General features: G+C 43.8%; 1 protein-coding gene across 1 annotated transcript; it reads right to left on the bottom strand.

Annotated features, from left to right (window-relative positions):
* Window positions 1–11,921: 11,921 nt before the first annotated feature.
* Window positions 11,922–12,905, bottom strand: NPBWR1 (neuropeptides B and W receptor 1). The gene has a single exon (XM_075024319.1). It carries the CDS (start codon window positions 12,903–12,905, stop codon window positions 11,922–11,924), a length of 984 nt encoding a protein of 327 aa, XP_074880420.1.
* Window positions 12,906–13,191: the final 286 nt, after the last annotated feature.

The following is a 13,191-nucleotide window of genomic DNA, read 5'->3' as shown; positions in this document are numbered from 1 at the left end:
TCCACATGAAACAGCAGCAGTGGATAGCAGTGGGTGGAACGTATGAGGCTTGGTAGTGTCTCGGTGACATCCCTGACACGAGCCCCTGGCAAGCAGCACACCTCTCTAGAGAGTGCATCAGCTCAGCAGATGGGTGCCTCCGCACCTCTCGGAAGAGAGTCACCTACTACTATCACCCATCACCTTTTCTTAGTTGTGCTGCCTTGAATGAGAGTCCAGCAATAAATACAGCAAAAATTCAAAAGATGATCACTAGCAACAGTAGGGCCTATTAGTGTGATTTCTGCATTGATCCTTCTGTCTTATATTCTGGTTTGGCCTGCTTTATTTAACTGTGTTCTAAGTATTTATACTAGGATTAATTTCTCTGGGTAACATTTCTTGATGCCTTTTTGATTTTCATGGAGTTTAAGTGAGAGTCAGCAGAAAGCTTCATCACACTGAAAAAACTTGTCAACAGGATTAAAGTTTGTTCTGAGCTTTTTCAGACCTGCAGTTTTTGAGAAGACTTCTAACATTTTGGTATTCTCTTTACCACACATTGCCTGCGTGAATGAACAAGTATATCAAATGAGTATCAAAGCCTTGGAAAAAGGGAAAGATTACCATACTCTTTTGAATCTTTTCCTTTTAATCTTGCAGTGCTGCTTAGAAGATAGATTTGTTCTTTTTTTTTTTTTTTTCTTTTCCAAACTAGTCAAGGTACCCCAAAAGATGATAGCTAGCAGCCTTCTCCCATTATATGAAATTTTCACATTTAGATATCCAAAGTTTCCATTGCATGTTGCAGCACCAGAAATCAAAAATGATCCATCACACTAGCTCTTGCTGATACTTGGGTAGCTTTAGCTCATTGCAGTGAACAAATATCAAACTGTAAGGCCCATCAAACATGAAGACAATAGCTTCTATAGGTACCTAATATAAAACACATGAAAATTTTTTATATAGTATATTGCTGTTGTGTCACTATGCCAACCAGAAATTAGCCTTGTTATTTTTTTAGCTGAAGATCTGTTTTATAACACAGACTCAGTGACTGAGGCATAAAAGCCCACGTGCAATTTTTTCAGATTCAGTTTTAAGGTGAATTTAACGCAGAAGTAAAATGTAGGCCTTGGAAAATACATGTCTCTTCTGAGGCATGGAGGGGAACAGGCTCACGCTCCTCTCAGGCTTTCAGGAGACCAGTGTCCCCAGGAAAGTAAGACAGTGATTGTCTCTTTTAGATTGCAAATTCTCTTGTGCAGCTCGTAATTTTCTGTGGGTGGGTAAATGTCTACCACAGTAACCCAGACTGGTTAGCATGTCACTGTTATTATCAGCAGTAAATAACAATAATCAACCAACAATTCCACTGTTGCTGCTAGCATTTTTCTACTCATTTGACTTAGCCTCAGCAGGCAAGGATGTAACGCAGAAGTAATGCATCTCAGAGCTGGAGCTGAGGAATGCTTACTCATCAGGTGCCAGGTAGCGTAGCCCAGATTTCTCCCTGTAGAAAAGCAAACTGCTACCACACAGGCATGTTGTAGGACTTCCATCTGATAAGAAACATAAATATACATTACAGTATTTAAAGGGGGCTGTAGTAACATCTGAGCCTGTAATAATTTATGAAGACAGGTTACATTGTTGACTATTCTTATATTAAAATTATACTAACTGTATCCAAGCTTATTGTACTACTTACAGCTCCCCAGAGTTCTGCCAGATATTTAAATGGTTACACTCCTTGCTCCTTATGAGAAGCATATAGATATTTTTTCTTAATACATACATTAAAAAAAGATTTTGGACACATTTCCTTTAAACAAAATATCCATTTTACTTTAAGGACCTGAGAGTTTTGGTTGAGAATCTTTTGCCTTACTGATCTGCCTAGTGTCTGAACTGAGAACTTAAATTTGGGAGCAAAAAGGAGTTTTAATCTAGATTTAAGCTGAACTACCTCTACTATTTCAGCAGACTTTGTTCAACTGTTCAAACAATACTTGTTAAAAGGTACTCGTCTCCAAAATTTTTAAATGCGTATGGATTCATGCCATTTTTTTTGTAGAGTTTATGTAGTATTTTATGTATAGTTTACAGTACAAATCCCAGTATTGGCTTGTTTCCAGTGGCTAATTTACGTTAGTTTGGGTATATCCTATAACATAGTGTCCGAATTAGTTCTTGGGTGCGTTTTTGGGAAAACAGTGATGGCTTGTCAGTGAAGAACCATTGCCATCTAGGGGCTGAAAGGAGGGGAAGGAGACTACCACTAGGTACAGTCTGTGAGTAATAGGAACCAGGGACAGGAAAAAGGAGAAATAATGGGAAAAATCCAACTAATGAAAATAGTGGGAAGCACAGTACAGAGACACCCAAATCCTTGCCTAGTCACAGCTTGGGCTTCACAGGGCTGCCCTGGCTTGGGGAATAGTTGGGGGGGAAATGTGGTCTCTGCCTGCTGACACTGCCTTTGCTTTGTATTGGTGACATGTGCTCCTCCAAACCTGTCCCTCCACGGGGCTGATTGACTGGCAGTGGGAATGTGCAGGAGGGTCCTCAGGTGCATCCAGACATCACGCCTCTTGGTTTTTAAGAGTACTAGACATTCAGAGAGGATGCTCCTAAAGAAGCGGAAAAACACCAAACAGCTTTGGGATCACACCTTCAGAAAATTCTGACCTAAACTCTGTTGTGTGTGTATATATATAGTAGTCCTTTCTTAAAGCTGTTTTAATATCCTACTTCTGTTTATCATGCTTTAGAGTAAAATTTGAAGAAAAGACACCTTACATAGAAAATGCATGCTCCCTGTCGGGCATGACAGCAGAAACTCGTTTCCACGCAGTACATTTGCTGAATAAGTTGTCTTTGAACTCCCTCTGGTGGTGTAAAGGTTCTGGAAGTAGAAAAAGGTTTTGGAAGCACTCGTGGAGCCTCAAATTACATAGTTTTAGCAATGAGTTCATGGCTTGTGATTTTTCTTCACACTTCCTAAAAATGGCTATAGAAAAAATGTCTGGAGAAAAGGAGGCTGAGTGGAGACCTTATCGCTCTCTACAACTACCTGAAAGGAGGTTGTAGTGAGGTGGGTGCTGGTCTCTTCTGTCAAGTAACTAGTGATAAGACGAGAGGAAATGGCCCTCAAGTTGCTCCAGGGGAGGTTTAGATTAGATATTAGGAAAAATTTCTTTACTGAAAGGGTTGTCAGGCACTGGAACAGGCTGCCCAGGGAAGAGGTGGTGTCATCATCCTTGGAGGTATTGGAAAAGCACGTAGGCAAGGCACTTCAGGACATGGTTTAGTGGGTATGTTGATGGTTGAACTCGATGATCTTAAAGGTCTTTTCCAACCTAAATGATTCTATGATGGGAAAACTGGCACATATATAAAACTCACACAGAGTTTAATTTTTTTCATTTTGTAATACAGAAAAAGAAGTTGGTGGGTTTCTCTCACTTGAGACACAAATGATAGAGTTACCTTCGGTTGCAATCATGTTTTACATTGGCAAAGTACAGTGCAGGGGACCACTCTAACTGGAATGGGCTGCTCTGCGAGATCTTTACTCGCACCAGTGAGCAATTAACTCTCAGACAGGGTTAATTAAGGAATCATTTCCTTGGCATGACTGGGCTGCTCATGTAAGCAGCTGCTTACCAGGATGAGCAAAAGAATCACAATCTGCTTCTTTTTAATGAAAACTTGTCTACATTGCACATGTGAACATACAGGGCGTCTGTCAGCTGCATATTGTGCTATGTATGTTAAACAACAACGTCAATATTAGGCCAAATGTTGGTCTGTTAAATTCAAGTCTGTAAACTGCTTTATATGCTGTCTGCACTGGGTGAATATCAGAACCCTTTTGCTCTTTGATTAATTAACAATTAATTTAAGTATGTTTTATTTTTAAGAGATTGGATGTTATTCCATTGAATTATTTATATAGTTGAAATTGCTGGGGCCCCAGAGGAATGGTCTCTGGAAAAGGCATTTCTCTGTATTTCCAGGGTCTGGAAATTCCAGAATTTCTGAACTCATTGAGGAAAACTGCATCTTCTCAAATATAACTAGACCAAACTCAGTGCATTCTTCATTTAAGAGGAAGTCTCTATGGCAAAAATCTTTCTAAAAATATTGGACCTAAAAATCAGGTATTAATCTGCTTTAGAAATGGGAATACCTTGCTTAACTAAGCACAAGAAAACTGTGGAACATTTTGCTCTCAAAAGTATTATTAGAAAAAAATATCATTTAGTTGATTAAAAGGAGCAGAAACTGGAAACATTCTTAGGAGAGAAATAAAAGGAATTGATTCTTAGAGACTTCCAAGAATTAGGAAAATATTTTAAATGGGTATAGTTTAGCTTGCAGTCAATCTAAACAAAACGTTATTTCATGAAATAAAATGCTCCTTTCTGAGGATGGTCTTTCCTTGCCAGATATGCCCAAGAAGAGATACCTGCAGGGAACCACCCAGATGTACTACAGGGATCAGAAGTCTACTCATGTCATAGTAGTGCACATGCAGAGCATTTTTAGGACTTCAGCTTGTTATGCCAGTGACAGGCAGCCTGAACAGCAAGTCAGGAAAGAATTGCATGAGTTTCATGTCCCATTGAGTTCTATATAGTTATACATTATAATCAATATATATGCTCTAAGCATTTGTACTCGGCCTGTTATCAACTATTCAGAATGAGGAATTAGGGGGCAGATCCTGGATTTCCTAGTACCGCTCAGAATGAGAACTTCTTGAACCTGGATTGCGAAGTTCCATGATACTATGGGGATGTGTGCATGTCAGCACCTCAGTGAGGCCAGAACATGCTTTTGAAGTAAATATTCTGATCATTCGCCCTTACCACCCTTTGGTCCATTCTGCAGAGCAGCCTACAAACATGCCAGCTGAAGTCCTTTTGGATGAAATGAAAGCAGCACATGAAATCTGGGAGCACAGCTAACGTGTTGCAACTGCTAATGCATCTGTGCAGTCAGACCACAGCTAGTCCAGGGTAGAAACTCCTGAAATATGGTCAGTATCAACTCTGGGCTCTTAACACGAGTCACAAGAACAAATCTGTTCTTATTGCACTTAGTGTTAATACAGACAGAGCCCAGGATCTCCCTTCCTGGACCTAAACACAGAGATCACTTTAGCCTGACACTGTATGATTCTCCTTTGACGCTGTGTACCCCCCCTTACATCTGCCTGCTTCCTGCTGGTGTGCTGCTGCTGACTTCAGGGCAGCTTTATGCAGTGGAACAAATAATGGGAGAGAAGATTGAAAGCCACTGAAATACAACTCATAGAGGTGCAAAACTTAATGGGTAAGTGAAGTAGAGATGACAGAGGAGGTGTATGTTTTGAGGGCTGCTTTGGCCACCCAGTGCTGCAGCATGTCTGGAACATGAAAAATAGCATGGCATGATGTATCCCTTCCATCATGCCAGCTTTCAGGGCTAGAGGTGCTGCAAAAGCCCATACGGAGAAAAACGCCTTGCCTGAGCTGAGTGAGAAACTTGCCTAAATCCTCTGGTGTCAGAGCAGTCTACTGAGGGAGCCCAAGAGACCACAGGGATTGGTGACGGTCAGTGGCAGCTACAGGTTTGGGGTAGTTGGCTCAGGAAGGGCCAGGCAATTATGCTGTTGCTGAGAGAGTATGCAGGGTGATTTTAAAAACAATTTATAGACAAGTCATGGGCCTGAAGGAATATCTGGTTTTCAGTGACCAGAGCTCCCAGAATGTGCCTCAGCCACTGAGGGACACATACACTCACAGTTTCTAGCTGAAGGAGTGCTTGACAGTCACACACAGTGTTACTCTCTGGGTCTCTATAGCTTGCTATAGAGACACTATAGGGAGATGTTCATGAAAAGCAATGCACATGTGTCAGAAGCCAAGGTACTGAGGAGATTTGGTGCTGACAGCCTACAATAAGCTGGAGGCCTGGTTCTGTTTAATCACGTTATTTTGGCCGGGGAAAGCTGAATACTCACACAGAAAAGATGACACTGTTCCCTCCTGCCTTGCCTCATGAGCCCTTACTGAAGTCACACCAGCTCTAGGTAAAGAGTATACAATATCAAGCCTATGGGTCTCAAGACTATATTGAGGTATGTACCTTGCAGACGAAAGGCAAGCTCATACTGCTGACTAAACCATCTGGATGCGACGTGATCTGTTGCATCTCGCCTGACACCCGTGGGGCTGGATGACGGTATTTCACAGGGCCCTAGGCACTGAGGGTTCCCCTTTACCTGTCCACGCTGGCACATTTGGATAAAAAGGATGCAAAGGAACTTATGGATGCCATATGTTTTCACACGGTGATCAAACATGTGCAATCACTTAGTTGCATTACACATATCTTACCTTCTTTGCTATGCTTTGCTGTGTGTGCTGCTGTATCAATTTTATGACTACTTTGTACTTTTCATAGTTTAAGGTGGGTTATATTTTCCTACTGGTCAGCTTTAGATGTTGCACCTGAGTAGTTTTATGGTCTGTACCCATTCCCTTCTTTTCTCAATTTCCATGTGTGGGCTGTCTGCTACCAGTGTAGGTGATAACACTTTTGAGTATCTCCACTTTACAGGCCCCTGTCAATTAATGGAGTGCCTGGACTCCGTGCTTGTGGATGTTAACGGAGCTGCCTGTTTGCCATCCTTTGTGCTTCTGCTGCATCACAGGCTCAGCCCCCTCTGGGTCCCAGAACTTTGCCCATCCCTGCTCTCTGCAGGGCAAGGCACCTGGTAGTATACAGGTGTATCCTCCTGGTACTCTAACCACAATCCTGAGGATACAGCCTTGTCTAGTGCTTCCACCTTGCTGCCCCCCAAAAATCACACACATGCAAAAAAATTTGCTGCATGATTTTAGGCAGTGGCCAACAGTTCAAAATGCTGGGTTTAACACCAGGCAGGGTGATACAAACAGCGGGTGAGGAGGAGGCACAGGTAGCCAGAGGATGCCTCTGTGGGACTGGCTCTACTTATGCACGGATACCTGCAGCTGTGCCCCAGCTGCACGGCAAAGTGGACCAGAGCAGGATGATCTGCTCTGCAGCACCGGGAGGCAAACTAAGCCTGCGACCTGCAGATGTGGTTGCCTGTATGCACTGCAGTGGGGAAAATGGCTTGGGCAGCTGTGTGCATGGCTGGGAGCCTCAGCACAGGGGTCGGTTACTTGTGGTCAGGATGTCTCAATCTGGAGAAGGTTTAGTCTTCCATTCCCGGCCTGCCTGGCCTACCAGGGAGCCTATAAAGTAGTAGCCATTAAATAAAGTAGTAGGCTGCAGCAGGTCTGGTGTTGTCTGCCTTGTTACTTGCTGCATAGTTTTCTTTGCAGAAGTATCGGCTATATTTTCTTCTTGGGAAGCTCATACGCACACTGAGGGTGCCATCTGGATCTGCAGGTCATCCTGGATTTGCTTCCACCTGGAAATGCAAGTACAATTGAGAGTAAAAGTTACTAATGAAATGGGATTGGTTACTTTGCTTTTGCTGATGAAAAGGATTAACTGTACATCTAAAACAATTTCCATCAGGCAGGATAGCTATGGCCTGATGGTAACATCTCTTACTCCCACTTCAATATCATGAAAAAAGTCCACCTTTTAAAATTTTTTAATTCAACTATATTTAATTATATAATATGTTTTTCTATTTTCTCTGCTTTCCTACTGGAAGCCTCTAACATCTGCAATATCAGGTGCAGATTACAGTTGTGCTATGGGGAAAATGGATTTATTTTTATTTTACTCATATACATAAAATCCTTAGAGCAACTATACTCTCTCAGGATGTGACACTTAGATTTCATTAGAGCTAGTTAAGCATGGGTTGAACAGGAGCATAAATCCCTCCTCTGGAAAAGAAGTACAAATATTTAAGGGGAGCAAATCTGTTGAGATATTATCCTCTATTGCTTCTCTGGGAGCCAAAGCTTTAGTTTCTATACAGCACCAGGTCGTCCTTGCTGACCAGCAGTGTTGAAGATCGAACCTGTCCTTCTCCTGCTGAATGCTGGTTTTGGTCACATTTGTACTCCCCCAGAATGTTCTGTTTCCCAAACAAAAAGGGCATACGATGAAAGGAGAAGTATGTATTACCTGTTTCAATGCTGAAGCTCTGCAAGATCAAAGGAGGCTTTACTCACCATTCAGCACCCTTCCCAGGCTGTCCAGGCTCAACTTCGTCCTCCACGTAGATGCCCATCTGCAAGGCCTGTCCCACCTCCTGGACATGTCATGGACACAGCAGACAGCATAGCCACCCAAGGGGAGTCCTGCCCAGTGCATGAATTTGAGCTGGGCACCTGCACCAGAGCTGGGCTGTTGCTCAAGTCTCAGTCTATTCTGTGACTAACAACCATGGGAAAACTCCAGGTGTTTTGGGAAACACTGAATTCTTCTCAGATATTCCTCCTACTATGAAGAACAGGCAAGATATGACTTCAGAATAAGAAAGAATTTAGAGAAGGATTGTGTTTATCACAGGTGATGTTCTGTTTGCTTTTTTATGTTTCTGATACAAAAAAACCAAGCATCACAGGACACTTGGAAGTGAAATTTGTTAATGGATAGCATTTATGATATTTTCCCCTATGGACAATAGGAATTGAATATAGGGAAGACAAAGGCATGAGATACTGAGTATGAGGAAAGGCATACTTTAAAATGCTTTCCTATTTCCTAAGAAATAGGAAGATTTTAAAGAAATATCTTTACATTGATCTAGATTAGGAAGTTTTTTCTTTGCTTGTTTAAATCTTGAACCAGATTATGTTGTTCAGGAACAGTTAAAACTTTAGTATTCAAAACTAGATAAAAATGAAATACAAATCAGACTGTTATAACCTACTGTTAATACCAGTTGAGCACCTCAGAAATGCATTTGATGTATAGGTACAGGCACAGTAAAGCCACTTAAGTGTCAATAACATTTCTGGGGTAAATAGAAGCCCCAACAGGTGACGAGACAAATGTGACTGCATAGCAGCTTGATCAAAATGTTCAGGTGGTCGCTATCAGGAGCCCAACGCTCAATGCTCAAATCTGTGCCACTCTCTAAGGTGACTGTTTGACAGAGAACCATATTTCACTGGCACTCTTCAGTCTTCAGGGACAGCAACCAACGAGGGCCCAGTGATCTTGAAAATGTCTTTTCTGAGAATAGTACTGTTTACTTTTAAAACTGTATGCAGTCTTTACACAAGTAATGTTGTTGTGGACATGATGGCCTAAGGATACAAAAGAGGTGGTGTGTGTATATAGATTAGCAGTCTAAACGAAGACAGACTTTGCTGCTTGGCCCATACAGAGCAACATCTTTCTCCACAACAAGTGACTGACCACAGAGAAGCATCATTACAATTTACAAGCCCAGCTGAAACAGCAGGCAGCTGGTGGGAAAAGTTAATTACATTTTATTTCAGGCAGAAACATGAAGTGCAGGACACCAGTTCCTGCAGCATGCTTTTGTATGTGGTGTGGAAATGGGTCCTCAACACCGTTTGGGCTTGCTCATTGAAAGGCCAGCTTCTGTGTCTGATGGAAGTCAATCATACACCTTCTAATGAAGCAGGATTAGACACCTTTGTCGCCCAAAGGAATCCTTTCATTTCCATGACAGCTAGACTGGATGTTGAAATTAGCACTGACTGTATCAGAGAACATTAATGGCTTATAAGAAGAAATGATTTAATCATCAACCCAGTTATATGGTATTTTAGTGTACCAGGGTTTGTATAGTTGCTGAAATCTGGAGTTTCTTTAGAAGGATTTAGCAGAAGAAATTTTCCGCATGCCTATGGCAGACCTTTAGACTGCAGCAGTGGGAAAGGACCTGGTGCAAGAGCTCTCAGGAGGCACCTGCAAACCTGAGCATGTGCCACACGAATCCTTATGCACCTCCTGAAACCCATCATCCCTTCCTGTGTAAGTGAAAATGTTATTCCTTAGCCACATTTCCTTATCTGTCTGTATTCAGAGGAGGTAGAAATACGTAACAAAATTTGTGTTACCCAAATTTAGCATCTGCTGCAGGGAAGAATAGGGAAGACCACCAAGATTAGAACTGTTAAGTGACTGTGAATATTTTCCCAGTCTTCCACATTTTTTCAGTTTTTCTTAGAGGGCTAAAAGAAGAGAGAGGAGGAAAAAAACTTCCTCATGCAGTGTTTGGACATGTGAATTCTAGTGAAACTTTCATTGACCCTCTCCCCCCTCCTCCAGATAAAATTAACCTAATCTTTTGGGGTTGTGGTTTTTTTGGGTTTTTTTACTTCCTTTGTCCTCCTTAGAAGAAACATTAATAAATCTCACGAGCAAGCAGAGTACAAGTGTGTGAGAGACTGTTAAAAGTAACTTAACCACTGCATATGTTACTTATGATTTGTAGGGAAGAAGTCAGAATATTCCCCATGTTTATGCAAGTCCTTTTCAAACCCTTAAGGGTTAATGTGTTCTGAAAATACCTCCTGATTCTGTTTTCTAGGACAAAAAAAAAATTAAAAAAAAAAAATCTGTATGTGCAAGAAGGAGATTGGCCATAAATATATGACAAATAAAAAAGTAAAAACACTTCTGAAGCCAACAAAAGCTGCAAATTTTACAAACTACAGCTACCATGTACACTGTTAAGTTATTTTCCACAACAAGCGGCTCCAAATCCACATCTGTGTATTTTATTCACTAGTGAGGGCTGGCTCTTTCTTCCTTAAAGCTGGACTGAGATCTCTCTTGCCTGTTTTCATGGATTTTTACTACCTTATCTCAGTCCCCTGTAAAAAAAAATGACCTCAATGCCTTAATTTATTCCATATCCTTTGGAGCTGTGCCTTTTTCAATATTACTAAGTTTGCAAGACTTTGGGTAAGCAGGTCCCGTGGATATGAAAGAGGTTGAGGAATTGTTGTGGTTTAAGTCAGCAGGCGGCTAAACACCACGCAGTCGCTCGCTCACTCCCCCCTCAGTGGCATGGGGGAGAGAATTGTAAAAAAATGTAAAATTTGTGGGCTGAGATAAAGACAGTTTAATAGGTAAAACAAAAGCTGCGCACACAAGCAAAGCAAAACAAGGAATTCATTCACCGCTTCCCATGGGCAGGCAGGTGTTCAGCCATCTCCAGGAAAGCAGGGCTCCGTCACTCCTAATGATGACTTGGGAAGCCAAACACCATCACTCCCAATGTCCCCCATTCCTTCCCCTTCCCTCAGCTTTATACACTGAGCATGACGTCCTATGGTCTGGAATATGCCTTGGGTCAGTTGGGGTCAGCTGTCCCAGCTGTGTCCCCTCCCAACCCCTTGTGCCCCCCCAGCCTCCTCGCTGGTGGGGTGGGGTGAGAAGCAGAAAAGGCCTTGATGCTGTGTCAGCACTGCTCAGCAGGAACGAAAACACCCCTGTGTTATCAACACTGTTTTCAGCACAAATCCAAAACACAGCCCCATAGTAGCTACTACGAAGAAAATTAACTCCATCCCAGGCAAAACCAGGACAGGAATCATTAAGCAAGATGCTCAATAACACACCTTTATTGGGCTTTACGAATCACCAGCAATAGACACAGTTGTGTGGCTTGAGTTCACAAAGCGATAACTTTAAAAGGGGAAAAGGGTCCTGCTGCAGCTCTCTGAGCTACAAACCTAGGACAGAAAGCACATTAGAGACAAGGAAATAAAAACTAACAAACAAACAAGCAAAAAAACCAAGGCAAGGGATGGAGAGCAGTGCTGAGGAAATGAATGCAGGAAAGTTGAGAAAGATCGCCCTGTCCCCAGTTTGTGTCTTGGATAGTGAGACAATCTGAAGCCCTGTGGGCCATCACGAGGAGGCTGGAGAGAAAGCATTCTTTGGGCTGGAGTCCCCCAGGAAGAGCAGATGACCGTGAGAGGGGCACAGGAGGGGACAGAGGGTTGACTTTATGAGGTGGTTCTGCAATCTATCAGTTTGCGAAAGCTCCTCCGGAAACTGTCGTCCAGAAAGGCATACAGGAAAGGGTTGAAGCAGCTGTTGGCATAACTCAGGCTAGTGATGAAGTAGGAAATCCCAATGATGAGCGGAGTTTGTGGGATGTCTGTGGTGAGGGCCACCACCGTGCTAAGGTGATAGGGCGTCCAGCAGAACAGGCACACAGCCAGGATGACAACCACCATCAGCGTCACCTTTTTTTTGGCTTTGTCCAGGGCTTTTGCATTGCAGTGGAGGTGCACGCGTCTCAATTTGCACAGCATGGTGGTGTAGAGGATGCAGATGGTGGACACTGGGATGGCAAAGCCTAAAATAAGGGTATAGATCCGACTGCCTTTCCACCACATGCTCTCCGGGTGGGGGAACACGAAGACGCACTGGGAGCGCCCCTGCTCCTTGTGTATCTTAGCAAAGACAGTGAAAGGCAGGATGATGACAGTGACGAGGGACCAGACGCAGAGGCTCACAATCTTGGCTGCTCGGTAGGTGCGGTAGGACATCTTCCTGGACTTGGTGGTGGCCACCACAACCAGGTAGCGGTCAATGCTCATGACGGTGAGGAAGTAGATGCTGGAGAAGGTGTTGTACTGGTCTATGGAGATGATGAGCTTGCACATGAACTCTCCAAAGGGCCACTGCAGGAGCAGGTAGTCAGCAATGTTGATGGGCAGCACCAAGGTAAAGAGCTCGTCAGCAATGGCCAGGTTGAGGATGAAGATGTTGGTGACCGTTTTCATCTTCGGGGCTTTGAGGATTACATAGATGACGGCGGTGTTGCCTGTCAGCCCCACGGCACAGATGACTGAGTAGATAACGGGCACCGTGACGTAGAAGCTGGGGCTCAGTAGGGGAGCGGACATATTCAGACCCCCATCCCCTCTCCCGGCGCAGTCTGCACATGAGGAATTGGTGTCAGGGCGGGAGGAGTTCTCCATGGCCGCAGGAGAGGGTGACCGGGCCCACTGGCGATGGGGATGACTCGGAAGTGGGGGAAAACTGGTGAGACCCCTGCGGGGAGCAAGAGGAGACCGCCGAGGGCTCAGCCAGCGGCGGAGGGTCCCGTCGAAGCGGGGATGGTCCCCCCCCGCCGGCAGCTTCGGCCGCCCACCCCGCCGCCCCTCCGCGGCGCCCAGAGGAGGGGCGGCGGGGTGGGCGGCCGAAGCTGCCGGCGGGACTCCCACCCTCGGGGGGGGGGAAGCGGCGCCTTTGGGATGCTCCCCC

Source organism: Buteo buteo, chromosome 3 (genome assembly GCF_964188355.1).
Source record: "Buteo buteo chromosome 3, bButBut1.hap1.1, whole genome shotgun sequence".
NCBI lineage: Eukaryota > Metazoa > Chordata > Aves > Accipitriformes > Accipitridae > Buteo > Buteo buteo.
The sequence above is the reverse complement of the archived record's forward strand: the minus strand, read 5'-3'. Positions and strand labels throughout refer to the sequence as shown.